The sequence below is a fragment of the Centroberyx gerrardi genome, chromosome 4, assembly GCF_048128805.1.
Source record: "Centroberyx gerrardi isolate f3 chromosome 4, fCenGer3.hap1.cur.20231027, whole genome shotgun sequence".
Taxonomy (NCBI): Eukaryota; Metazoa; Chordata; class Actinopteri; order Beryciformes; family Berycidae; genus Centroberyx; species Centroberyx gerrardi.
Window position 1 is genome coordinate 4,389,409 of NC_136000.1, and position 27,765 is coordinate 4,417,173.

At 40.9% G+C, this 27,765-nt stretch overlaps 1 protein-coding gene across 1 annotated transcript; it reads right to left on the minus strand.

Annotated features, from left to right (window-relative positions):
• Window positions 1-1,094: 1,094 nt before the first annotated feature.
• On the minus strand, window positions 1,095-27,765 carry nup160 (nucleoporin 160). Its single transcript, XM_071927336.2, has 34 exons — window positions 27,661-27,765; window positions 26,543-26,651; window positions 26,013-26,223; window positions 25,328-25,550; window positions 23,996-24,186; window positions 23,186-23,422; window positions 21,862-21,959; window positions 21,633-21,717; window positions 21,010-21,078; window positions 19,892-19,975; window positions 18,919-19,089; window positions 18,029-18,128; window positions 17,291-17,456; window positions 16,394-16,527; window positions 16,058-16,218; window positions 15,272-15,408; window positions 14,734-14,804; window positions 14,068-14,230; window positions 13,533-13,602; window positions 12,457-12,555; window positions 11,929-12,048; window positions 11,440-11,535; window positions 10,986-11,080; window positions 10,652-10,748; window positions 9,903-10,008; window positions 9,237-9,397; window positions 8,579-8,639; window positions 7,586-7,696; window positions 6,322-6,445; window positions 5,392-5,493; window positions 4,654-4,795; window positions 3,958-4,083; window positions 2,878-2,973; window positions 1,095-1,588 (listed from the first exon to the last, which is right to left on the minus strand). Exons 1-34 carry the CDS (start codon window positions 27,749-27,751, stop codon window positions 1,508-1,510), a joined length of 4,188 nt encoding a protein of 1,395 aa, XP_071783437.2. The 5' UTR covers window positions 27,752-27,765; the 3' UTR covers window positions 1,095-1,507.

Below are 27,765 nucleotides of genomic sequence, written 5' to 3' on the forward strand. Positions count from 1 at the left end.
GCCAGATACACGTCACACCGCTGAGTCTTGAAGTCAAACATCAGGAGGTTTATGGCAGCAGTTTGTCCAGGATGCCCGTTTCCTCCACATGGCTGTTGTAAAGGAACAGCGCCCCCCCAAACTCCAACTTCACGTCTCTGCTCCTTTAAGACGGTTTAAAGATGAGGAGAAACCCCGTGTGTTTACGGTCCATGTGGGGAAAATGGTGAATGTATACAGTGTCCGGTCAGTGTGTATATTAACCAGTTAGTGTTGAATTTTGGATAATGGCAGTACGATAACACCGTATTCCTCCTCCACAGAGCTGCACTTTTGAATGACTGAATGATTTTTCCCACACTGACTAACATGTATATGCAGTTTGATTCCAAAATGAGTTTGAAGAAGTTACATCTACTCTTAGAGAACGATTTATAGCACAAAATTCAAAGAAATATTGCTTTTTTTGAGGGTAGTATGTAACTGAAGTCTGATGAAATATGGCTTTTAAAAATCTTCTATATTTTAGAGATATGGAATGACAGGGAATGTTTATTTTCCCAAATTGATATCTAGTAATCATTAAATAACAGGGCAGGAGATTGTTTGGCCACAGTTGCTGGTACATCAAACCAAAATTAACCATCTACTTTCATCGTTTTAATTTTCAAGTACAACAGGATAGGACTTCCAAATGAGGGTTGGAAGTTAGATACAGCCTAAATGAACCAGCTGGTGGCTGGTCTCGATTTCCTACCTTCCCAAATTAATCAATCAAGTCAAATGCTTGTTCATTTTGGCTTTGGCTCATAAATGTATCTCCTCTACCAGGAAGATAATCAGCTGTGGATTTACTTCCTTTTTCAATAGATGCAATTTAGAAATCCAGCAGCATCCGTCCTGTTGCCAGTGGATGAAACATTTCCTTCTCTGACATCAGTGTTAACACAAACCTAATGAGCATGAAGAGAGGATATGTAAAGTTGAAATTCTGTTGAACTGTCCCTTTTAAAATAGTAATGCCCGTTTCCAGTAGTCGGTAAGTGTTTCTTTCCGGTTTAGGTCAACCGTCCCTCTCTCTGGTTCCTTCATGGACTGCACACTCCAGATTACGCAAGGAAACTCTTTAATTTCATCACAATTTACAACAACCCTGATGGTAAAAGATCACAGGCAGAGTACAAAAAAGAAATAATGATTATTACAATGTCCTTCTATAAAAATACACATTCATACAGTGTGAGGAACACCTTCTGAGTTCTTACCACGTGCGCACACACACACACACACACACAATATTTACAATATACTTAAGAGCCATACGCAGGTAAGACCAGACCATGCTCCCTGTTGGTTTTACACCCGAGACGCGGGGAATGACATTTCCAACCAAAAAGAAAACAATTTCGTACAAACTCCTTTTTAAACGTAGCAGTAGAAAAATATTTTTTCTAATGTTTTGTTCCTGGTGGTGTTTGGAGGGTCGGCAGTGTTGAGTGGAGACCTGGAGAAGCTGTGGGTGGATCTGCTAGGCCAGCAGCCGTCGCCTCGTCGTCTGCTGCACCAGCTTGTGGTAGTCGTCCAGTTTGTCCCGCACTCGGTTGTAGATCTGGAGGAAGAGGAGGAGGACAGGTTTCATTAATAGAGCCCAACAGGTGGAGCGAGGCACCAACACTGCCGGGGTTTAGGGTTCAATTCTCTGTGTCTGACACTTAAATTTCATTCTCAAGTCTCAGATTTAACAGCAGTTTTGCAGTTCAGATAGGTAAGTGAAAACTGAATTATCTATCAAGATATGGCAGGAAAATCAACCCAGTGAGAAACCACAAGATTTTTTAAGAGTTGTAAAACTGAATTTAAGACTTAAAACATCAAATTATCTAAACTCTAAAATGCAGTTAAATGAAGCATTAAGACTCGCTGTGAAAAGAGCGAGGCACCAGAACTGCTTTCAATTCAACATCAACCACGACGTGTTTACTTGCACAATTATTCCCTTGTTTATCATGATTCTCAAAGGCTTTGTTTCTTTTCATCACATCCTGTTTACCAACCTGAACAGACTCATAAAGAGAACATGACAGCTGGTATATGCTAATATTTAGGATAGCATGTATACACAATCTAATTTCCAGTTGGTTTTTGTGATTAGTGCAAACTTGGTTTCCATAGTAATATTCAGAATATTGTATTTATTCATATACAAAGTCTTATCATTTTGGATGTGGGCGTTGCAATTAGTTAAATGTGCTTTCAAGTTGTAGCAACGAGATGTCTTTCCTGTTCTTCCACTTGGTCTGACATGAGTGTGTGTGTGTGTGTGTGTGTGTGTTTACTGTTGATCTGTGCCACAAAGCGTTGGCACACTTGTTTTCCCATCTGAGTGGTTTCAACCTCTAACAATCGTCAACAAGGCGTCTGCAGCCTTCAAAAGTCTTGAATTATCAAAACTCAAGGCCTTTAAAGGACTTGAATCTGCTTAAATACAGCTTTTTATGAGGATGAGGATGAATTTTCAAAAGGTATTAAAAATACTTTCTCAGTGTATTAACTTTCTAGCAACTGTCACACATCGTTCTCTTCTTCTTCTTCTTATTCGGTGTGGTATTTTACTTTCCAGGTTTAATTTTGCAGTCGAGTTTGTCTTTATCTTTACTCTAACTGCCATTAAAAAGGTTTAAAAAAAATAAAATAAACACCTGTTAGAATATAAGGCTGTGTAACCAGCTGAATTCTTGCTAGACAACTGAGAAAACCCTGAAACCGGCTTTTCGGACTCCTGTTTAACACCCGGACCGAGATGCTCTATAAGTCATCCACCTGACCGGCGTGAACCAAGATGGCCGACGGCCGTGCGCCACAGGCGAGCGGGAGGCGGCGGAGGAAGCGGCGACTTACGCTGGCGTTGGTCTGCGTCTCGTTCAGCGCCTGCAGCAGCTGGTCGATGGCGGTGTACGGCAGCCAGACCAGCGGAGCCGTGGCTGAGAGAGGCCTCTGCCAAACACACAACACACAACACGATCACAACAGTGGAAACTAAGTACGTTGACTTTTTCACCTTATTAGATAATTCTCCATATCAGAAGGTATGCTGATTTTTTTTTTTTTTTTTAAATCAAAATTAGATTACTTTTACTTCTTGGAACAAATACAAGCACTTCAAAGCAATAAATGAACACAAGAGTGCCAAGCTTGAAACGTGTTGCAACTAGAGCTGCAACGATTAATCGATTAGTTGTCAACTATTAAATTAATCGGCAACTATTTTGATAATCGATTAATCGGTTTGAGTAAAAAATTCTCTGATTCCAGCTTCTTAAATGTGAATATTTTCTGGTTTCTTTACTCCTCTATGACAGTAAACTGAATATCTTTGGGTTGTGGACAAAACAAGACATTTGAGGACGTCATCTTGGGCTTTGGGAAACACTGATCGACATTTTTCACCATTTTCTGACATTTTATAGACCAAACAACTAATCGATTAATCGAGAAAATAATTGACAGATTAATCGACAATGAAAATAATTGTTAGTTGCAGCCCTAGTTGCAACTGAGTAGCTGCTAAACCAAGCCTATATTTGTGTTCATTTATTGCTTTGAGGTGCTTGTATTTGTTGGCACTATTTATAACAAATAAACTACTTGTTTTGTGCATTATAAGATTTCCCACCTTTTCTATTTTATGTTCTCTGACCCATTGGGAACATTTTTTCCACTTGCCTTTTTATATAAATGTATGGTATACATCATGTAAGTAGTATCAAACTGCTCTAAGTTGCATGAAGATAGTCGTTTAAGGAAAGAAAAGCATAAATTGATGCTTTACTGAAAATACAACAGAACTTTTTGTTCATATTGGTGGTTGTTGACAGACTGCAGCTCACAGTTGACCCGCCTGTTTATTTGCCACTGCATCATTCATCATGATGACAGTATGGGAAACGTGCCTTGAGGTCCTGTGAGAATGAAGCGTACCTCTATCCCAAAGTACTGGTGTCCCTTCCCCAGCAGAGCGTCCACGTACTCCAGCACCAGCTCAGCCGCCGCCTCCAGCAGGTCGTAGTTCAGGTAGAGGCGGAGCAGAGCGGCTGCGTCCACTCCCTGGACAAACAACACAACACAACGCCACGTCACACACACACACACACACCGCTCAGAGCATGATGGGAACAGCTGTGGAGTCAGTGCTTCCTGCAGTGTTTTGTAGATGTGGGGTAATTTCAAAGTATTCAAATTCTCGTTTTTAGAAAGATGGAAAATCAATTATTAACTCTGGCGTCAGGGCAGGAAACCTTTTCATGCACAGGCTCCTGTGACGAGCGGACTTCTAAATTCACCAGATAGTTTTTACCATTTTACTGATTAATATAATTTGTAGAATAGAAAAGAACCACTGAATGATGGCTGGTTATCTGTGGCTGACAGAATACACTATTCACCGCAAAAAGTTTTAAGTCCCCTTCCATCAACTATTATATTTTCAGCTATTTAATTTAAGTGCCACTGAGACAAGCACAGCAAATAATTCATTTCTAACAAAAGATTAATATTTTCCTGTTTTTTTATGTCCCTGATGTTCCCGTCCTGCAGAATAACTTGACAGCTCTGCTCAGTAGAAAGCCGTCATGTCTAGCAAAACCTTTCCTACATTCCCATTGGCTGACGTCTCACCTTGTAGGCATTGACCAGCCAATCGGGCAGGGGCACGCCGTGCGACAGCAGCTTGTTGATGACGCAGCGGTAGTGTTGGGCGTTGGGGGACGGATACCTGTCCAGGTAGGAGGCCAGCAGCCGCCACGCCTCGTCTGTAGCGCTGGACAGACGGAAAACAACAACAGACGGAGTTAAAACTACAGACAGCAGAACTCTGAACTCTTCTAACCCCGACACTAACTCCTATTTCAAATGAATAGGAGTTGTATAATAATGATAATAATGCTACTACTAGTAAGAACATTGTCATCATTATACAACTCGAAATTTAACAATATTAGTTCCAGTGCTACTAAAAATAACAATGCTTCACTATTAAAAATAATTGTTAACTACTACTCCTGCTATTGCTAGTTCTACTACTAATAATAATTCTACTACTACTATTATTAATATGCTGCTTCTACTAGTCCTGCTGCTGCTGCTACTACTACTACTAATAATGCTTTTATTAATAGTAATATTATTGCTACTACTAATAATAATCTACAAAGCCTCTTTGTCTAAACAAAATCTCAAAGTGCTGACAAAGTATGAACAAATCAAGATCAAACTACTCTTTCAAATATTTACAAACTTTTGAAATATGGAAATATGTAGAAAACCCCCAGAAATCCTAGATAAATAAATAGGTAAACTACACAAAAATCACATCCCTGACTGGTTTTCATAGCAGTTCTGAAAAGCCGAGCCAACCTTGACTCTTTGGTGTTGACGACTGTCGACAGCTGGTTGGCAGCCAGCCAGCTCCAGGCTTCGTTCTGAGTCTCCTCTCCTCCGTACTGCAGCTTGATGCATCTGCACAAACAGAAATAAGCTCAGTCAGACTGCCGAGCCTCCTGGAGGAGCTCAGGGTCTGATCCATCCAGACATCAGTGATGGGAGCTGACAGCTACATAAACCCCAGTGACACCTGCTTCTCAAACACAACCCGCTTTCCTCTCAGCCGGGTTCATACAGACTGCAGAGAGAATCTGCAGGTTTCACAAAGGCAAATGTAAGACTTTAAGATCTTTTAAATGATACCAGGAATCGACTGACAGCGACAGAAATAAAGAAACAAAGCTGGTAAAAACAAACGTTTTCTTACTGAACATAAAAAATAAAAGTTGTGAAATTATGGACATGCTTCAGGGTGAAACTAAACTGTGTATGTGGACTGTCTTGTGTCCTCATTTGGGAAAAAATAAATCAGTGTCACGATAATCATATTATCGTGACATATAAGACATATTTTGATATCAATATGTAAAAACATGGTAATATAAAGTATGATAGAATTCTGTAAATTCTGAATAATATTCCCCAATTTGTTTCAGATCTCATTTTGTCAGAGATTATGATTAGTATTTGCTTTTGAATATTAATTTAGACAACAGAACTGTATATCTCCATAACTCGATATCACTATTTCATCAGAATATAATTCTATAGAAAGACGATAAACAACCACAGTGGTATCTGCAGAGGGAGGAAAGAGAGTTTGTCTTTCATTCTCTCACCAAGATGTTCCCAGCAGAGGTTTGAACCGCTGACCCTTCAGTCATTAGTTCACTTCTCAAACTATTCAGCTACCAGCAAGAGGAAAAACCACCCGGAAGTGTTAAGGTGTGATGTGGGACTTACTTGAAGGCCAGACCCTCAAAGACGGGCGTCAGGGGGAGTTTGAAGGTTTGGCAGAGTGAGAGGGCGCAGTCAAACAGTCCTGTTTGGACCAACAGGGCCACCATCTCCACAGCAGAGGCACTGCCTACACAGACAGAGACAAAACACAATGGATACATAGGGGATGTGCAGTATACTCACTAGTTATTTTTATTATAATTATTGGTATACAGTTATCAGCGTGCATTTTAAATGCCTGGATGTTTATGATGGCTGCTATAGATGATTTTGGATTACTGTGGTTTCTGTTTATTGATGTGCTTTCAATGGTTTATATGCTCAGGTATACAGTTATCGATATGCACTTTAAATGTCTGCCTGGACTGTGATGGCATTTATGATGGCTGCTATAGATGATTTGGATTATTGTCGTTTCTGTTTATTTGATTTGATGTGCTTTAAATGTGTCTATATGTTCTGTGTTGTACCACAAATTGCCTCTTGGAGGACATTAAAGTTTTTCTAAGTCTAAGTCTAACACTAGAGTTAGCTATTAAGTAAGAGAGAGAGTGTGTGTGTGTGTGTGTGTGTGTGTGTGTTGTTGGTCTTGGGAGGGGCAGATTGTGTTCTCAATAGCGTTCTGAGATGCCAAAGATTCAAATAGTTAAATATTTCCTAAGTAAGGGTATGATGTCTTCTGTATTGTACATGTATTTTAGATTTAGTATCTAATAGACTATGTATCTATTTTTGATCACAGGCAGCCTTCATCACACCTGCACTGTTAGTGAACTGCTGAGCGAACCTGAATATCGTTGCACTCTTATGTTTCTACTTGAATAAAATATGAATAAAAACAGATCAGTCATCTGAATAAGTCGGTCTGAGGGTGCAACAAACATTTATTCCTTCTTGGATGCTAATTTTTCTAACTTTAATATTAACAAATTTTGAAATATCCTGGTTTGTTTAGCTCATCTTTTTTTTTTTTTTAAATCACTACACATTTTTTACAAATCGAGTTCTACAACTCTTCCATAAAATCTTTCCAGATCAATATTTGTATTTCCTTTTGGTCATGAATAATTTTCAGGGACCTTTCCATAATTTTAAAATTTCAGGACTTTTCCTAGGAAGAAACCCCGTCATTGTAAACCATTTATAATGCTTTTTGATTGTGAACCAAAGGCATTATAAAGAGTACTGATCTTCATGTTGGTGGTGCAGACGGAGGTGGAGGAGGAGGTGGAGGTGGAGGAGGAGGAGGAGGTGGTGGTGATGGTACCTGCGATGGCAGCGGAGGGCGGGTGCTGCTGGGCCAGGGTGAGGCGGCTGCGGGCCAGGATGTACTCCTTCTCCAGGTCCTTGAGCTCCAGGATGTCGACCTGACGTTTCACTGCAGGAGGAAACACCCAACACAAACACTACAGTTGTACAGAGCGGTGGTTATCAGTCTTATGCAATAGAGGTCCAAGAGTCTGCAGGTTTTTATAATAACATAATAAAACCGTGTCCCCGTCCACTCGGATGCAAACAGGTGAAACATTTAATAGGAAACCCTGTACAGCTGGCTGGCAGAGTTATACTTGAATACGTGTCCCTAAATTATTTAACGCACCCAAAAGATAATGTGTTCTTTAAAATGTGGGAACCCTTCCTCGCATACATTGGTCCAGATGTCTCTTCTACTTGACTTTACTTATTTACTTCAGGTCTCATGTCATCTTTGTGTCTATTCTTCCTGAGTCACTCTTGCATATATGTTTGTGTTTTAAAGCTGAAAGGTTCTATTTTTATTTTATTTTATTGTTTTTATGGTATTGGTTGTTCTTTATAATGTGATATTGTGCATAACCTGTACTGTCATTTTCATAAAAGAAAATTAATGAACATATTTGGTGGAAAAAAAAAGAAACATTTCAGGTCATCAAGACTAAAAACAGGTTTCAGACCTGAGACCTTTTGGATCGACCTGCATGAATCACTATCATCTTTATTATCACTTCCTAAAACCTATATTTATATAGACTTGTTTTTATGTGAGCAATTTTTCACTTGTTTTAATAAATTTTCTTTTTAAACTCTATTCAAAGTTTATTATTATTATTATTTCTAAGGATCAGTGAAAGCTGGATTTAATGATATTTTTCCAATTATTCTACTATAATACCATCTGAATAAAGTTTGGATAGTAACAGGCTTCTCATGTGATTCTGAATGAGATAACTGTCACCAGTCAGGCTGCTGATAAAGTTTTGTTGAAGACTGTTGAGCTCACCTGGATCAGCAGCAAACTCTCCGTCGTAGTTCCTCTTCGGCGACGCCCCCGGACGCTCGTACTGCAGGAGGGATTATTTACAATTATTGGTAAACGTACTATTTTCTTTGTTCCATCGCTTTAAGTTTCCTCCGACTGGATTTCGGTGTTACACTTTTAAAAAGGTTGAAAAAGTTCTAATAAACATAAAGAAAGCAATTCACTTTAAAACAATTCAGCAGCATGAGCAGTTTTTTTTATATATATTGTCAGAATCTGCTTTGTTTGCGCTCGTTTATGTGCTAGAAGTGTGATTCTGTTTCTTCATACAATGGCAGAGAATAGAGAGAGAAAAAAAACATACATCTCTAATCTCCTCTACCGGAGCAACAGATAACAGAGAATCACTGATTTTGGGGTTTTATCATGGAGGAAGAGACACAACCCAAGATACTGCCAAAGTTCAACATCACTTTAAAGGGCAAATAATGAGCTTTTTACTGCCCCATAGAACTAAATGACCATAATATATCTGCAGGGGGCTTACTGATCAATACCAATGACTCAATGATTACTTCTACTGTGTTTAAGAGTGTGTGTGTGTTATAGTGTGAGTGTGTATCCTTAAGTGTTGGTGTAATGACAGTGTGTGTGTGTGTGTGTGTGTGTGTGTACGTACCACAGCTCCGGAGGTGGGCTGGACGATCCAGGCGTACTCTGGTCTGATGAGGCGGAGGCAGTTGAGCGCAGCCAGATAACAGTTGACCTGCTTCTGGAGGCCGAGGCGAGTCCGAACCTCGCGGCCCAGACGCATCCCGAACTCAAACATCACCGTTCCCGCTGCACGCACAAAAACACACGTCCAGTCAGTTTAGTCGAGATATTTGGACACACGTGAATAATAAAACACAAAATGAAGAAAAGGAAAAAGAGAATCAGGGTTTCCACTGTGGCCCTGATGTGAAATTCCATGATTTTTCCTAACTAATTTGAAGTGCATCCATGACTGAAAAATGTTATTCATTCCTGTTTTTTGTTTTTCTAAAAGGGGTAAACAGTCTGATTTCCACATAATTGTATTTCAATCAATTTAATATTTTTTTAAGACCTTAAATTTAGCTAATTTTATACCATTTAAGTAATCGCAAATACCCCGAGTTGGAAATTTTCCTCCTTAATGTTGTGGATCAGTGTGATACGGGAGAAAAAGAAACTTGTACTTATTTTTCTTGCATGTCCTTGGGTCAGTTAGGACTGTGTCTTGCCATCATTTAAAACATGTTGTAATGTTTTACTGAGACAATTTCTTCATTCGGTTATGGCAGTGGTCCTACAGTAAGATTACCTTTCCTGTAGTTGTGTCTGTTGATGTGGAAGGCGTACAGCAGCTCGTAGTAGTTGTGGGCCAGCAGGTCTACGGCTCTGGCCCGAGACTCGATGATACTGACAACCTGACAACCAGACAACAGCCCGGTTTACACTTTAATATATGTCAGAAGAGTGGGACAAATACAGCATTCTTGTTGGCTTTTATTATAGCGTTTGGTTGTTTAATGTGTCTCAAATTTGATGCTGCTGTGACAATGAAATTTCCCCTCATGGATGGATAGATAGACCAGTAGACAAATAAATAGGGCAGGCATGTATCTATCCATCTAATATCCATCTGCAGTGACAAACATATCCCCAAAATAGCACTTTTACATAGGGGTGTACAGCTGGAAATTTCTGAAACTGCTCAGGAGTTAAAAAATTACTGAAATGTAAAATATGTTTCCCAGTCTAGAATGTTTGTCAACTGGAGCCTGGACCCTGATCCAAGGTCTGTTTAAAGCTCCATACTTTCCCCAGACAATCATTTCTTTATTAAGTAATATGTTGACATATTACCATAATATGATATAGAGTGTATATAGTATATAGAAATATAAAGGATAGTAATTAGGTAATATGACTATCAAGAGCAGGTAGGGGTTCGGTGCCTTGCTCAGGGACACACAGCTGCTGATAGGACACACATCTGCTGCTGCAGGGATCTGAACGTGCGACCTTGTGGATATGAGAAGTCAGATCGGGGCTCAGCGGAGGTTTTACCTCGTCGTGCAGGTTGACGTAGGAGAACTGGACCAGGTCCTGGAGCTGGGAGCGTTCACACAGCACGACCACCAGCTGCCGCAGACAGTCCAGCTGCCTGGTTTTACACAGTAAACATATGGAACAGTTAGCCAGACTTTAACTTTTGACTTATGTGAATTGTAATATGTGAAATACTACTCCTCTCCTTAGAATAATGTGCTATAATTGGTATGACTGCCATACCACAACCTCATGTTCAAGTTTAGTTTTACAGCTACAAATTTTAAAGATTTTCTCTTCTCTTTCCTGCTTCTTTGTGTGTGTGTGTGTGTGTGTGTGTGTGTGTGTGTACCTGCTGGAGTCTGGGTTCTGGGTGAGAGCCTCATACGCCTGGCTGTTGTGGCCCAGATCCAAGTGGTGTTTGAATATCCGTGTCCACAGAGCAGCCTGCAGAAAACCACATGTTTAATATATAGAAATAATGATAATTTATATTGAACTTATCTAACATCAGAGTTTACAAAGTGCTTAACAAAAGGCAAATATTGGGAAATGATAAATATTGGGAAATGCATTCATAAGAAAAAGTGATTCAAAAACTTAAACAGCACTGGAGTAAAAAGTGGGAAACATCAAAAACGTCAGATAAAAGCAAGTCTTGTAATGGCCAATCACAGAGTCGATGTAGCTCACTAAGAGTAACTAAGAGTATCAGCTACATGTCTAAAATATAAATGTAAATGTTTCTCTGGCGTAGTTTGACCACTGCTGGCCGTTGTTGATGGTAATTATTCCTAACTGCTTACCTGACTCCTGACGTCGCTGACGGCCTCTGTTATGGCCAGAGTGGCCAGGTGGATGACCAGCTCAGGTAGACCCACATCCTCCAGCAACCGCAGCACCTAAACACACACACCAAAGTATGTGGAAAGTATTTCAAAGGCCGTTTTGTATAATTTTATTGTGACTGACAACTTAAGCCAAAATATCTGAATTCTAAATTGTCCTAATGCAGCAAATCCCACCTGCCTGGCACTCCAAGTTGAATAAAACAAATCCTAAAAATGTTTTTTAAATAACGTCTAGCAAACACATAGACAATTGCACAACGGATGTATTTGGGATATTGATACTTTAAAACGGTCTAACATCTCTATTGTTATTAGAATTAAAGAAATGAGCTGAAGTTAAAAAAAATAAATCGCCCAAGTACACTGGTATTCTTGTTATTTCTCATTTATGTAGATAACCAGGTAATTTATTATTTATGCAGACAGCCAAGGTCACTTCCCTACCTTGTTGTAGTATTGTAGCCGGGGGGTGGAGGCCGCCTCTTCCTCCTCGGCGCCCGTCAACCTCATCAGAAACTCCTCCTTCTCCACCTCAGTCGCCACCTCCTGGAAGCACTGCAGAGCCTGGGCAACAAATTCAAAACAAGCTTCTAGTGAATCTGGCTCGATGTGTAGAGCATGGCACTAACACTATCAGGGTTAGAGGTTCGAGTCCTACTGGGCAACACATTGTAAAAATATATGCACTAGTATGGTATGGTAAGCTGTTTTGTATAAAAGCAGCCACAAGATGGCGTGTTGCCCCTACTGTTGTTCTCATTATGAAGCCAAACACAGCACTTTCAGATTGTTGTGACCATAAGTAGTTTTGATTGAATCGTTTCGTTTTGTTTCATATATTTCTTATGTTATCTGTTTGTGCCATTTTGTTGCCTTGTAAAACACTTTGTGACAAACTCATTTCTTCACCAAGCGCTTTACACAAAAACGGTTTGATGTGAGCAGAGGAGTGTGTGGCAGGTTTTCACAGACCTTCTGCCCCTCTCCATTAGCCAGGTAACACTGGCCCAGCATGAAGCGACAGGAGCCGACGTTCACCTGGCACCAGGGGCCGATCAGCCGGACGTACTCCTACAGAGAGAAAACACGGGTGAGAAAACGCTTAGCATGTTCACTGTGACGGGTTTATTAATGTTAACACTCAACTAACTTTGTGTTCAGACCACCAGCCACCACACTGACATGCTACAGTACACTAGCCGATTACAAGCTGTAGCTCCACTGCAACAGATGGGATATAGCAACACCAATACATGATTGGCTGCTAACGGGCGCCGCCACCCAAAAGTTCAGCTGCAGCAAACTTTTTACCAATTATGCTACATGATTGTTAACAATACACAACGTTTCTCTGATCATACAAGTTGAATGGAATTACAGTTAGTCGTTTCTTCAGTTGCTTGTTGTGTGAACACAGTTACAGCGTGGAGTGGAAAGGTTGGCTGTGGCCGGACTTTTGGGCAACATCACCCTTCAGCAGTCAGTCTCATACATGAGTTATTACACATCCTGCCTATTGCTGCAATACAATGTTACAGCAAGCAATCAGCTAGCTTGACAGTAGAAAGGCCAAAAGCCCAGATCAATGGCCACTGAGATTTAGAAGTAAAATTTCTCCAGCACTATAAATGCAATTTACACATCTTTCTACAACTGTTCTTAAATATTGGCCTTTAAATGCCAGTGTTTTTTGAATTCTGGGGGAAAAAAAAAATACATTTTCTCAATACAAAATACCCTCCTTAGCAGCAGAACAGTGGACTACAGGGTGCTGGCACTAAAGAGTGAATCTCTCATCCAGCTGCTGTTTAACAGTTAGATAGCCTTGCATTTACTCACTGAGACAGTGAGAACCATCAAAACTCCACTAAAGCTAATTTCACACATATGATGATTCAGTAGTGTGATGAGGATGATGAAGACCTTAGTGTAAGGGGGAAATGTGGTTAGATGGTAAACAGAATGGGACCAGCCATTGGACAGCTGCACGGCGTTGTGGATGCTAGCAGTATGAACACAGTCGGACTGTATTTTGGAGGGAAGCCCACCTGTAGTTGTGTGTACTGGCAGTTGGCCATCAGACACTCAGGGAACTGGAAACCAGGGTTACTGGGCCAACTGGGAGGTACTGGTTAAGGCTTAAGAGTCACACAGAACATAAAAGTAACCGCTGGTGAAGAGAGGATGTCACTGGAATAAAGATGATTGGGTAAAACCTTTGCATCGAGTGTAAATTATGCTATTTTAGTACTAGGCATCTGTGTGATGATGTACAAACTGCTCTGATACTATTCCACTTAAGGCACATTAGCTTCATGCATGTCAACACACACACAGTAACAAAACACACATTCTCTCACTCCTCTCTGAAAAACACACATTCACATTCCCTCACTCACTATTCATGTATTTTGCTGTTTTTTTGAGTTTTGATGTTATTCCATTTCAGTCCAATTCAGTTGCATCTTTATCATCTATATCTTTTTTCTTCTGTTTCCTTTTAGTCTTTTATCATTTTAGTGTGCAAAACAACGCTAAAAGCTGTTCTGTGGCTTGTCTTAGCTTGGAGAGAATGGAGGATACAGGAGCTGTGCTAGCAGGTTGACCACGTTGGAGACCATGTGGGGCCAGTGGAGCAGGGCGTTGCCCGGCGAGGGGCTCTGCTGCTGGGTGTAGATCTGGGAGATGACGGTCTTCCTGGCTACAGTCTGGTAGAACAGCTCCACCACCGTCTGCGGACTGAGAACTGGGAGGAGAAGAAGTTACACTTCTGTCACACACTGAAAACAATGTGAGGTGTTTTTAGTTACAAAATGAGACCCACCAATGGAAAAAAGTGACATCTTCTCTAACAAATTGACGGATAGCATAACATTAAAACAAAATGGAGAACTTTTTTAAGCATAGTGGCTATATAACCTTAGTCCCTGGTAAACAAATGATAACACTTTTGCAGTCTGGATTGGCTAAAACGAAAACTCCACATATATATGTGGTTGTAACTGAACACTCACTGCCACACACACACTTCCAGGACTGTGGATTCAATACAAAAAATTATCTTCCTTTTTTGAAATTGAATTGAATCCGTAGTCCTGGGAAGATCCTTTTTCATATTGAATCCATAGTCCTTGACCTTGAGTGTGTGTGTGTGTGTGAGTTTTTTTGCTTTACCTTTGATGAGATATCCACCATTTAAAAAAAGTGACACCCACTCTGTGCGGGTGCTAGCTGGGTAACGTCACTGACCTGATCTGTTGGTGGCGAGGGCCGGGGAGTCGGACAGCTCCAAAACTGACAGGTGCTGCAGGTTGGCGTCTCTGGAGGAACAGAGGAAGTCGCGTTGTGTGTCAGTATAACTGCCATAAAGGCTTTTACTGGCATATTCTTTGCAACCATTAAGTAACAAGTGCAGATTTTCTTCATGCCGAGCTTTTAAGTTTAATTTGAAGAATTGAAGTTGAAGAATAATATCTTTGATCAGAACAGCCATTCTACACATTCTTTTATTGTCCCCAAATTTTTTGTAAAATAAACCAACAGTGAAAATAAACTGTCCCACTCTCAGAACCAGTGAGCTGATAGGTCTGTGTGAAACTTAATGTCTGTTTATACCTCTTATATCACTTTTATCCCTACTTGTCTGCGTGTGTATGTACATCTCCTATCCTCACATGGTATAAACTGAGCTACTGCATCTGTCATGGCACTCAGAAACTAAGTGTGTAAGAGTGTGTCTGAAGCATGCTTGTGTGTGTGTGTTCGTCTCAGTGTGTGCTTTACTCACATGATGTCCATGGGGACGGTGGAGGCCAGGCTCTGGCTGATGTGTTTGAGGAGGTAGTAGGAGGACAGGAGGTGGGAGCTCCGGGGAATCAGATCCTGCTGGAGCTGCAGCAGCTGAGCCCCCCCACCCAGAAATACCTGGCGCACACACACACACACACAAACACAATATAAGGAGATGTGTATAGCAACTTTGAAGTGTTAATTAAGTGGTTACTGCTGTGACATCTTTTTCTTTTCTTTGTCTGTTCAGCCATGGTGGTTATCGCTGCTCATGCTAACTACCCAGTTCTTCTTCTGTTGATTCTAAACCATCTGTTGTTGAAACTTACAACGCATCACTTCCTGTGCGCCAGGAAAGACCTACCGGACACCGGGTGTTTAGAACAGCAAATGTAAAAGCTTTCATGAACTGGATATAGGTTAAATCAATATTGTGTCCAGCTATAGAAAGTAGCAGATGGGACATTTATTTCTATGTAAATGTTGCAGATTATTACCTTAGCTACATATACATAGATCTACATATACATTTATATAATGTATGCATTTACACGCTGCATGAAAACCATGTTTATGAGTATGAGATATTAAAACCAAGTAAATTTAACATAACATTTTCCAAGTTTATCACTCACTATGTCTAAAAATCCAGGATTCATTCTCTATAGCTGTTAATCATTTTGTCAGCATCAGTTACCTACTATCCATTACAAAGTACTGTGATTTTCTGCTAAAGCATGATAATGCATGTGTGTGTGTGTGTGTGTGTACGTGGTCGGCTTACATTGTCTCCGAGGCGGAGGTAGAGCTTCTGCAGGATGAGCAGGTCTCTACAGAACAGCGCTCTGGTCATGGCCATGTGGCAGACGGCCTGGCAAACCACCGTCACCGCCGCACTGCTGCCGTACAGCTGGGACAGGCTGATCCGCACGTTCAGGCTCTGGCCTACAGCACCAAGACCAGGAACAAAACAGAATAATCCATTTACACACCTTTTAAATGAAGGGTTTCATTTCAAAATGCTACTCCTCTTTTTTTTCTTTTTATGAGGAAAAAAGTGTTTTGTTTTTTAGATAGTTTCTTGGAGCACCCAGCCAGAAGGCCAACAGGACGTTCCTACCTGGTGCGACGGGTCCTTCCCCCCCGGCCTCCGAGTCCGTCTCCAGGTCCATCTCCCTCAGCAGGACGATCATGGCCGCTGTGGGGTTACGGATGTCCTGCAGCTTGTTCTGGATGTCCTCAATCATGTTGTCACTGAGTGGATGAGGGAGGAAATTGATTTATCACAGAACCATAAAAACAAACATAATACTACTGTGAAAACATCTTGTTTTAATATCTTATATTGGTAATTCTTTTCTTTGCTGTAATCACAGACTAAGTTTTATAGTTTATCCAACTTTTAGACTTTACTCTCCACTACATCCTTGATGTAATCAGAATCAGAATAACCTTAATCACCAAGTACAATGAAAGTGTATTTAGGGATTAGGGATTTGTCTTGGTGATATTGGTGCAGACACCTTATACACCTTAGATAAGTGCATACTGGTGCAACTTAATACATTTTTTTTTATTTGTGAAATTAGTACTTAGTGAGTTTACCAACCATTATTAGGTACTATAAACATTTACCAAACATAACACTAATGTAAAAAAAAATGTTAATGTTACATAAAGTTTTGTAAGATTTAAGAGTTTGTAGTTTAACCAACTATCATAACATCATATATGCACAGTGGCAGGGCAACTATGACATATAGTTGGATAGTTGGATATTATATAGAATATTCTTTACAACATCTTTACAAGTTTTCACCTTTAAAAAGGATCAAAATTATTTTTCATACTTTTCAGCACCTTGCATTATAGTCATAATATGAAAAAAATAACAACAAAAACCTAATTTTACGAGATAAAACCCAGTTAACGCTCATAATGACAACATAAAAGCAAGCTCCGAGCGTAATAACTCGACCCTATTGGTCACAGCGTGCGTCAGTCGGTGTGTACTGACTTGTCATTGGCCAGCATGTTTTCCAGGACGAGCTCGGCGGCTCTCTCAGGTGACTGTAGATGTTCCAGGGCTTTCTCCATCTCGTACGCCATTTCCCCCGAAACCGCGTCGCTCACCAGCCGCAAACACTGAACCAGCTGGAGAACTTCCCGGCTCACCTCTGGGTCTGGGAACAGGACAATAATAAATATAACAATAACAATATATACACACATAACTTATGCGCACATCAAAAGTTACACACCTTTTCAAATGTTCTAGTTTCTATTGCCTTGAAGTGATGTCAGAATTAGTAACCTTTGTTACTAGATTTAATGGGTTTTATTTCAGGTGAAAGTTTTAAGGGGGTACAGACTTTTGATATCCACTGCACATAGATATACAGATACATATAATATCAAATTATTGTACATATTTGTATAGAAATTTGTAAAGCAGTTTTCAAGTTACAGTGTTTCATAGTCATGCAAGTGAAAAGTACATACATTAAAAACAATTAATAAAATTGCAACTAAAAAAACGAACAAAAGCAAACTTGAAAAACTTGATTAAAGTAAGTATAGATTTTTTCCACCAGAGGGGGTACTGTGTCATGTAAATGGTTGGTGGATACAGGTCAAGGCTTGGGTTAGAGACTTAAAGTGCCGCTCTGTGCTCTACACCTCCCTTAGCTGCTGGAGAGCCCTTGAAAGCCTTGTTGTCATCAAATGGCAAGTAGGTAACAAAAGGTTGTGTTACCTTCAGCTACAGGCGTCTCCTCCTCAGAGAAGAGGTACTCGTCGTAGGAGAGGTACAGGTGGTCCACAGCAAAACAGGGGAGGAGGAAGGACACAAAACCCTGGAAAAGAAGGCCATGTTCATTTAAATCAGCTGAACATCAGTTCAGACTGCAGTTTTCCCGCAGTTCAGTTTATTATGCTAGGATTTCCGTCTTCTTATACCCATAAAATCATGTGTTTTGGAGTCGTTTCCTGTTGGTTCAGATACGTTCTCACTCCTAACAAATTGCACCGCAGTTCTTTTAGAGGAGGACCGAGATCTGCATTTCCTGGCTGTTGTTTGGTGGTTTGAGTTCAACTGGCATCGTTCTCACCTGGCCAAATGAACTGAACTAAAGGAGTAAAAGTTCCAGAGTCACCAGTTTAAATTATGTCATGATTTGCTTTCACAGGGAGACGGTGGACATCATTTATTGCAAAAAAGGTTCCAGCCGCATTATTTGGAACTGGTTCGGATTTGCTACATTGTTCAAAGTGCTGTCATTTGTAAAATTTTCTAAGATAAGATTGGTTCAACGGAAGGTATTGCAACCTGTTCCAAAGGAAGATCAGGTGCATCTTTGAGAATAGCCATAGAGACGCGGTTACACTGCCTTCAAGTGGAAATATAATTACGAGCTGAGCACATATGAATGGCTCAACAAAGTGGTAAATACAACTGGGAAAGAAAATTTTCTTCTGATACCCAAGTTGCTGAGATGTGACATTTAGGCGGGGGAGAGCATGGAAACCCTCTCAACAACTAATGATAAAAGTGATTTTTAGATCTTTTCCAGGATTTCCGGAACTCCGATAATGAAATCTGCCTTAACAATATGAACAGAGTGTTAAGCATTTGTCCCTGCTTACTTTCTTCAGCAGGCAGACCATGGCGGTGTGCGGGCTGACCGTCAGGCCCAGAGGCATGGCCAGGGCCTCCTGGTACTGCAGGCAGCAGGCGTAGAACTTGGACCAGAACTCGACCTGGAGCTGCCGGTACTCCTCCTGAGAAAACTCAAACTCCGTCACACTGCTCTGAAGCTAGGGGGAAGAGATGGAGATGGGGGGGGGGGGGGGGGGGGGGGGAGAGGAGGGTTAGAAACAGCTTCACGTCCTAGGGGGGGATGGGTGAGGGAGAGGGGAAGACTAGGAGAAGCTAGGTAGTCTTCCGATTTTTCAAATAAAAGCCACAGTTGGACGTTAGAATCTTAATCAGTGTTTTTCTTTGACAGGTAATTATGGCATTATGCGAGAGAAGAAGATGAGGATGCATTTGTCATCTCTCTTGGAGGTCTTTTAGGAAAATCATTAAAGAGATCTCATATGTTACTAATTTAATAGAGAAATTAATTCCATTTATTTATTCATTTTGCCCGTCACCTGGTCATATCATGAGAAAAAAGTTTCTACATTGGTGTTTAATTAAGCATTAAAATGGCTTTTTTTTTATTGTGCAAACAGTTAACAGTACAAATAAGTCAAAGACATAAACAAGACAAACTTATACAAAACATACAAAAACAGAGACAATGGCAAATCTGGTGGTTGGGCAGACATGGGGGGGGGGGGGGTTCTGATTACAAAAGTATAAAAGGTATTCTGGTATGTTGCGTTTATGTCTTGTATGTTTACCTATGTATAAATATGCTAGTGAAAGTGGTAGTGAGTGTCAGGATATGCATGTGTATGTGTGTGTGTGTGTGTGTAGGGGGGATGCAAGGGGGGGGGTTGCTTAGTTGGTAGGGTGGTTGGGTGGGAGTGAAGGAGGGGGATGTGGGGGCCCCCCCCAGATACAGTGACCGCCGGGTTAGCATTAGCATTAAAATGGCTTTGGTTCAGGTACCTCACTCTCCACGGCCACCGTCACCTCTTTCTTCAGAGTCTCCCAGGGCAAGTCCACAATCCTCTCTGAGCCTCTCTTGTAGATCTGACAGACACAAAACACACAACGGGCCGCTACATCAGCCTGGGACGACAAACACAGCTGGGGTGAAAAGGGAATTCATTCCTCAAATTGACGTGGCTTGACTGGGGAAAAGAACAATTACCATTTCTGAAGTTTGATATGTCGTTTTCATGGTGCGGTGTGCAAATTTTTTTTTTTTTTACTTCTTCACCTGTGTCTAACATACACTACGGTCAATGTTGTATGGATTTTTAGCTGTTGTGGAAGAAGATCCATCGTCTTTTCGAACTTCCCCCTTTTTTCAGTGACTTGACCAACATTAATTCCCAATTCACACATCTGGTAGTTAACATTTTAAACTTGAGGCATTTGTCACAGCATTTGAACCTGTGACCTTTTGGTTACATGGTGATCTTTATCCCTCCTCCCCACATGAGTAACAAACATTTAAAGCAGGAAGAAACTGAACTATGTTCTTTTATTCTGACAGATCCTTGCAGTAAATAATAAATATCGCCTTAAGGAGAGTTTAATGTGGCGTAAATCTGATGTTTTCATTTGGCTGATGCTCATATCTAGAGCGACCTTAATAGGTGAGCAGGTAGGGATCAGTATCTTGCTCAGAATCACATAACATTACATTTTAGGCATTTGGCTGGCAGCATTATCTAGAGTGACTTACAATGAGCGCAACAGTCGCTTAAATTCCTACTTCCTGCCAACAAGAAAGGGCAAAACAATCAAACCCTCTACAAACAATAGATTTAACAAATATTCCTAAAAAGTGCCAGCGAAAAAAACATGAGAGCCAGGTAGAAAAGGTAGAAAGCTTAATAAGACTCATTCATTACATTACATATTGTATTCAGTTATTTAATTTAAAATTTCTCTATCCATCCTGGAATCTGTTTGCCTCTTTCTAACTGTCTTCTATCCATGGACTAATTCATGTTTTACTTATGACGGAAAAATTCCCCTGAAGAGTCTCAACAAAACAGGAGCATTCACTTCAGTGTAAAGTAAGCGGGACACAGCAGAGAGCCGGTCTTCCTTACCTGTAGAGCTTTAACTATGGCCGAGGCGGTGAAGCGCAGAGGGGAGAAGAGCACCTCCAGGTACGTCTCCTGTTAACATACAACACACACGCATGAAAAAAAATGGATACAATTATAATGCTGATTATTTAGCAGCTATTGCAATCCTGATTATTTATCACAATATTTTGTCTCAATAATTTGAGGGGGAAAAAAATGTATTGCACCTTTGGCATTTTATGTCAATATCATTTTCAACTACAATATATAATGCAGGAATACTGAAATGTTTCAATAATGCTGGTGTGCTAATATTCCATCATTTAGTTTCATTGATTGAAACTAAAAAACTATATACACTAATTTGTGCAGTCCTAATGAATATACATTACTTTCTCTGATAGATCCAATTAATTCAGCTACATCAGAAATTTGATGGATACTCATTTGTGATTTATTGATCCCTGAAGGAGCAATTTCTCTTTTTCCCCACCCCACACAGAGGTCAGAGGTCAGGGTCTGCTACAGAACAGCAGCCCTGGAGCTGGCAGGGATGCAGTGCCTTGCTCAAAGACACCTCAGCAGGCTGGATACTAGGTCGATTGATGGTTAAATGTGGGGTGATGGTACTATGCTGATGTTACCCTGGGGTCCTGGTCCACTCCTATGTGAATCTCCTCCTCTGGTGGCGGCTGAACAAACACCTGGTTCCACTGGCCCGCTGTGTTACTGAAAAACAAACAGACAGAAGCTAAACAAAACAAAAATATTTCCCGAAACCATTTGTCCCAGGTCTGAGATGATAACAAATTTCCACTGTCGCCTCATTTAACGTTGTGCCCTTAGTGATCACTTTCTGACCATCCTACTCACTGTTCAAAGTTGATGTATTTGACGACGGTGGTGTTGGAGTCGTCCACCCAGAGGCCCCAGATGTCAGTGGAGGTCAGGGCAAAGTCCACCATCGTCTCCTGCTCAGAGACAATCAGATAAACAGACAATCAATCATTTCATACGTGTTTGTGTGTTTCATAAAACACACAGACTGTTAGTCGGCACTAGAGAGAAAAACATACTTTCTTTTTCACAGAAAGGGGCGCGAATAGCAAACGTGCAATTGTCCTTTGGTTTTAACCTCAACTTTGGAATGCATACAAGACCCTTCCCCGAGGATCTCAGGCTCCACTAGGGCTCACATGGGGTTAAAAGATAAATTATGTAGTCAGGAGTTAGACTAAACACATCCAAGGTTAAACTGGGCGTAGGTTGGGGGAGCAGCAGAGTTGTGAAGATCCACAACAGCTGACAGGACTCACAAAAGGTATAAAGACTAGTAACATCATTAGTTACAGTAGCTGTACCCCAAAAGTACCCATATGGTCCAAGTGTATGTATATTTAAACTTTGTAGTAGAAATTCACACCCATGAAAAAGACCCCCTCTTCCATACGCACCGGCTCCACACAGGCCCACATGCAGGGCGGTAGAGCTGAACAATTAATCGGGGAAAAAACTGAAATCGTAACATGAACTTTGGCAAATTCCAAATCACAGAGGCTGCAAGCAATTACTTAAGAGAGAGGAGCTTCCAAAATGGATTTCTGAACAAGGTGTTTTAGAGCTGGTAATCTTTGGTCCATGAATCAATACAATATTGGTGAAAACCTTTCATCACACTCAAACTCAGTAAATCCTGCAACACTGACATCTACTTTTTATTTTTTTATTTTTAAACAAAATCACTTTTCTTTAAATTTTAAAGTTCTCAAAATGTATGATAACAAAAAGCTGTGATGATATGAATATCAGTTGAAATCACTATAGCAATATGCTGTCAAATCCCTTCTGTACATTACATGCCGCTTCTCATGCTCATTAAGCTTTAACTTTGTGTTTAAGTGATAATCTGCAAAATTCTTAGGCTTTAAAATTTTGTCTCCATCTTTGTTGCGCTCATTGCTGTGATATTTCTGCACTGCACTTCCCAGAGATCACCTGTCAATCAAACAGTGTGGCCAGCACCGTGACATCTTTATTATCTATCTATCTATTTTTGTATTGATGAAGCCTCTGTCAGTGCCACTCTTTTCTCTGTCTGTTCTGCTACACTGGTTTTATTTGGTGAAAGTGAAAGCAACCGGTGAATTTCTGGGATTTCCCGAGTTACTGTCCCATGCCGATTAACGAGTCTGCTGACCTGCGTGGAGAAGAGCGTGGAGATGTGGTCGAGGCTGTAGCGGTTGTTGTCGGTGGCGACCAGCTGCAGAACGGTGAACTGTCCTCTCTGCGGCACGGCCAGGTAGACGGCCAGACACAGGCCTGTGGCGGAGGAGAAGGCCAGACGCAGCCGGTGGCCATGACCTGCCACCCGCTTCACTCCTTTACAGGCGGGCATGTACTCCAACATGTCAGCCTCCAGCAAACAGGTCTGGTCCTGTGTGGAGAGGAGGCTTTTATTGTTATTATTTTAATGTGCTACATATTATCATCATTAAGTATTTCTTCTATAAAATATCTAAATTAGAATACTTTCATAAATATAGTTTTAATATATTTACTAATCACTACATTTCATATATTTCCTACAAAGATAAAAAATAACAGCAATACTACTACTACTGATAACATTTAATAAGATTTGAGTAACAAAGTTCTTATAACCCTTAAAACTGACAAAAATAACAAGGCAAGCTTCATTTCAATGTGACTTTAAATTCTTTTTTTTTTTAAGAGAGACCTGGCCAATAAAGCAGCACCAGAAACATAAAAGACAAAAACAGCATTCTGTGAGTTTGTCACATAAAGTGCATTATCAGTCATAATATATGACATTAAAATAAAAAGTGAACTTGCTAAAAAGTGCAAAAAAAAATAAAAATCCCAATCCATCAATACATACTAGAATGTGCACAGCTTGAAATGAAGCAGCTGCTTAGTGGCTGGACTCACAACTGAGAATATGAGAGTTACTCAGTGAAAAGCGTTAATATCCAAGTAAGCGTCTGACCCTGAAGGACCACATGCGGAGTTTGTGATCCTGGCAGAGGGCGAAGATGAAGGAGTCGTCCTCCAGCTCCCGGACAGCCAGGCTGAGGGCCAGATCCCCGGGGCTCTGCTCCCCCCGGATGGCTGTGGGCATCCAGCCGGCCAGCCGCTGCATCACCGTGCTCCTCTTCAGCTCCACCACCGACACACTCCCTGCACCGCAGACACACACATTCTTTTTAAACATTTACATATACATATAATCTGATGTTACTATCATATGTGCTATAAACTAAGGGGAGAAGCTATGAAGAAAACTGGCTTGGAGATGAGAAGAAATGACATGTTTCTTCAGAGGGCATCAAGCAGGCACCTCCCATCACAGATATTTGGCTGACTTCAGTCCATAACACCTCCAGACCTTGAATCATCTCTCCACACCAACTACACACCAATTTATTTTTTTATTTTTTCATCTAATGATGTGTATACTTTAAACTAGATAACTAGATACAACTAGGTGCTTCTATGCTGTATCATGTCATTTTGATTGCGTGTTTTAATGTTGCATCATGTTATTTTGATGCTGGAGCATGTGTTGCAAGACAAATGTCGGTGAGAACAGACAATAAAGTATTATCTTATCTTATATTATTGTGATGCTCACGCATTTCAGATGACTTGTCAGCTGCCATGTGAGTAGTTAATAAACTTAATTGGACTACACTGGACTAACAGTGCAGTCACAAGTTAGTATCCATTCAATTTTATGGCAGAAAGCAGTCTCAATGAAAACACAAACATAAAACACAACATTTAGCTATGAAACAATAATATTACCATACAATACAAACATTAACAAGATGCTTAAACCCCAACTGCTTCAGTGGAGTTTGCATCTGTATAAATATGAAGCAGAGGTTGCCGACAAAGAGAATTCATACTCAGTCAATCTTCCTTTACTAACTACAAGCTGACAAGAAAAAACACACATTCACACACTCTACTTGTGCTCTTACTAGGGCTGGTCTGGACATTTTTCAACACTACTACAGGTTTCAATACTATAAATTCAATACCAGTTCTAAAAAGATTGTTCTTTTCAGTACCTTACTTTGTTTAATGAAAGCATGTTTCATTAAGTGAAAGACAAACATTTTCGCTGTAATATTTGGACATGCCATCTAACTTTCTAAATAAAATCAGGACAAACTCAACTGATTTTACTACTTTTACAAATAGAAGAACATTTACGTTAAGGATCCAATATGTGGCACTTTGAAAATCAGTTCTAATACCAAAAATTGGCAGTGCAGTGATGGGTATCATTTTTGAATACAGCGGTACACCTCACCCTGTGTGTCGTGTGGTGGCAGGGTGACGACCATGATGCCGCCGGCGGGCGAGGCCAGGGCGTAGTGGGATTCACCCTGGTGGCTGAGCCAGGCCGTCGAGGCGCTCGGACCCCCCGTCTGCCCCGCCGCCGTGGGGATGACGGCGCTGTGGGCGGGGTCCTGCAGGCTCAGCTTGCCCATGTCGGTAAAGATGGACTGCATCTGGAGCTCCGTCACCAGCTCCTGGGAGAAGGAGGGATGGTGGAGAAAGGTTGGAGGTTAGATTTTGGTATTGTTGGTTGGTGGAAACGAAACTGCCATGTTTAATCGCAATGGTGCTGTTATTCTGACAAACATCTACAAAACAGTGCTGATTACAAAGGTAGACAGGCAATATTTAAGTCAAAACCAAGAGCAACATGGCATTGTGTATTTCCTGCATCTCCACTATATGTACATTTATTCAAATTATTTGTTCTATTGTTATTAATATCTATTCTTTACTGCTGCAGACCCAACTTCTGAACTCTGTTTTCCCATACTTTTCAACACTTTTTGTGCAATTCCCAAACTTTTCACGACATGGATATTGTCAAATTCATTTTCCACACTTTCCCAGACTTTCCACACCTATGAAGGAGCCCTGCAACAACACAACTTTCCATGAGAGCATCTCTCCAGTAGCAGAGAGTAAGGGTCACTCACGCTGCGGTACATGCGTGTGGGGTGAGGCAGCACCACACGGTGTACACTCTGGTTGGTGACGATGAGGATGATGACATTATTGAGGGTCTCCTGGATGTTCACTCCCCCAGGCAGCACAGTACAGTGGGTGAACTTGAGTTTGACAGCGTTGTTGAGCAGGTTGGTGTCCAGACTCTGCTCCACCAGCTGCACCGTGTCGCCTGATGTAGACCTAGACGCAGCACAAAGATCAGAAATTTAGGTCCAGTCAAATTTATTTACACCTTGTTCACATCTTCACGCTCCACTGGTTTAAAGGAAATGGGAAGTCATTCACTTATTGAAAGATGGATGGGGCGAATGATATGATGGAGGATGTTTTGACGGAGAACCGGATCAAAGTTAAGTGTTTTGTAAATTAGCACTACTTGGTGGATTGGGTATATAACATTCTCTCCTAGTTAGAGAGGAAAAAGACAATGGCGAATAGCAGGACTACCTGTATGCTGTAGCATAGCAGAGAATGGCAGGAAAATGTCAATGTCACTCACCAGTGTATGAATCTGTTGCTGGTGACGGACAGCAGCTTCCCACTCTCCACATAGTGAAAGCCTCCGGCACTGTCTGGGAACTTGACCCCACCAGGAAGTGCATTGAGACCTATGGATGAGAATCACTACCTTTACTATCAATGCTCACTTTTCTGCAATCACAGTTTTGAGCATAGTGTGCTGTAGTCCCAATACATTCTGTTCTCTCTTATATGGAGAGAAAATCAAACCAAAATCCATTCAAAAACCTGTCAATTTAACATTACTTCTCATTGGCAAACGTACATACCTAATACAACATGGTTTAAGAACGTTTTCAAACAGTTAGGGCTTTCTGGTAAACTCGGCATACAGATGATCCACCAAGCAGCACATTATCTGAATAACATCAACTTTTACAAGTAGTTCACACTGCTTGCTAACGAACTCCACGGTGTATATTGGTGGAGGAAGATTGCGGGAATAACAGGCAATTCAGCTTTAATTTTACATTTTATTGTAATACGAGCTGCTTGGTGTGGCAGATGTATGCCGAATGGAAGCGTGAACCGTAACGATGCGTAAAAAGCCTTAAGACATATTTTACGAGGTATATACATTTGCCGATACACAAGACCACATTAAATTGCTATATTTTTTAAAACGGAGTTTGGTGACGTCTCAACATACCACAGCGCACGGCACGTATTGGGACTAGGGGAGGTGGGTAAACGTTTACATGTGTAATTGTATGTGTTGCAAGCCAGATAGCATGCTTTTCTGTTTGACAGGTGAGTACAAAGCTCTACCTGCTAACTGATACTAATGTGAAAGCAGGTAGTTTCAAACAGAGGACATAGCTACACCGGCAACTGTCATCACAGAGGAGCTAACAATGATGAATTTGAAAGCATATGGTGATTCAACATAACGTTATTTCACCAGACATTATATTTTACTATAGCAACATACCGGGACACCTGATAAGGCCCCGTTATACCGCTACTAGCTAGCGTGTTAGCTATGTTAGCCGTGCTAGCATGTGTTACCAAGTCATTACATCCCACCCGCCTCGTTTTTACTTCTACAGAACACAGAATACAGACGTTAGAGCTATAGTGGTACTCGTAAAGCTTTACCGAGGTTTACTGTTATTTCTCGGAATCTCTGAAGACTTTCCCTCTCAAATCCACATATTTCTATGAAGCTCCGCTCCAACACCGCCGCCATCTTTGCCTCATGGA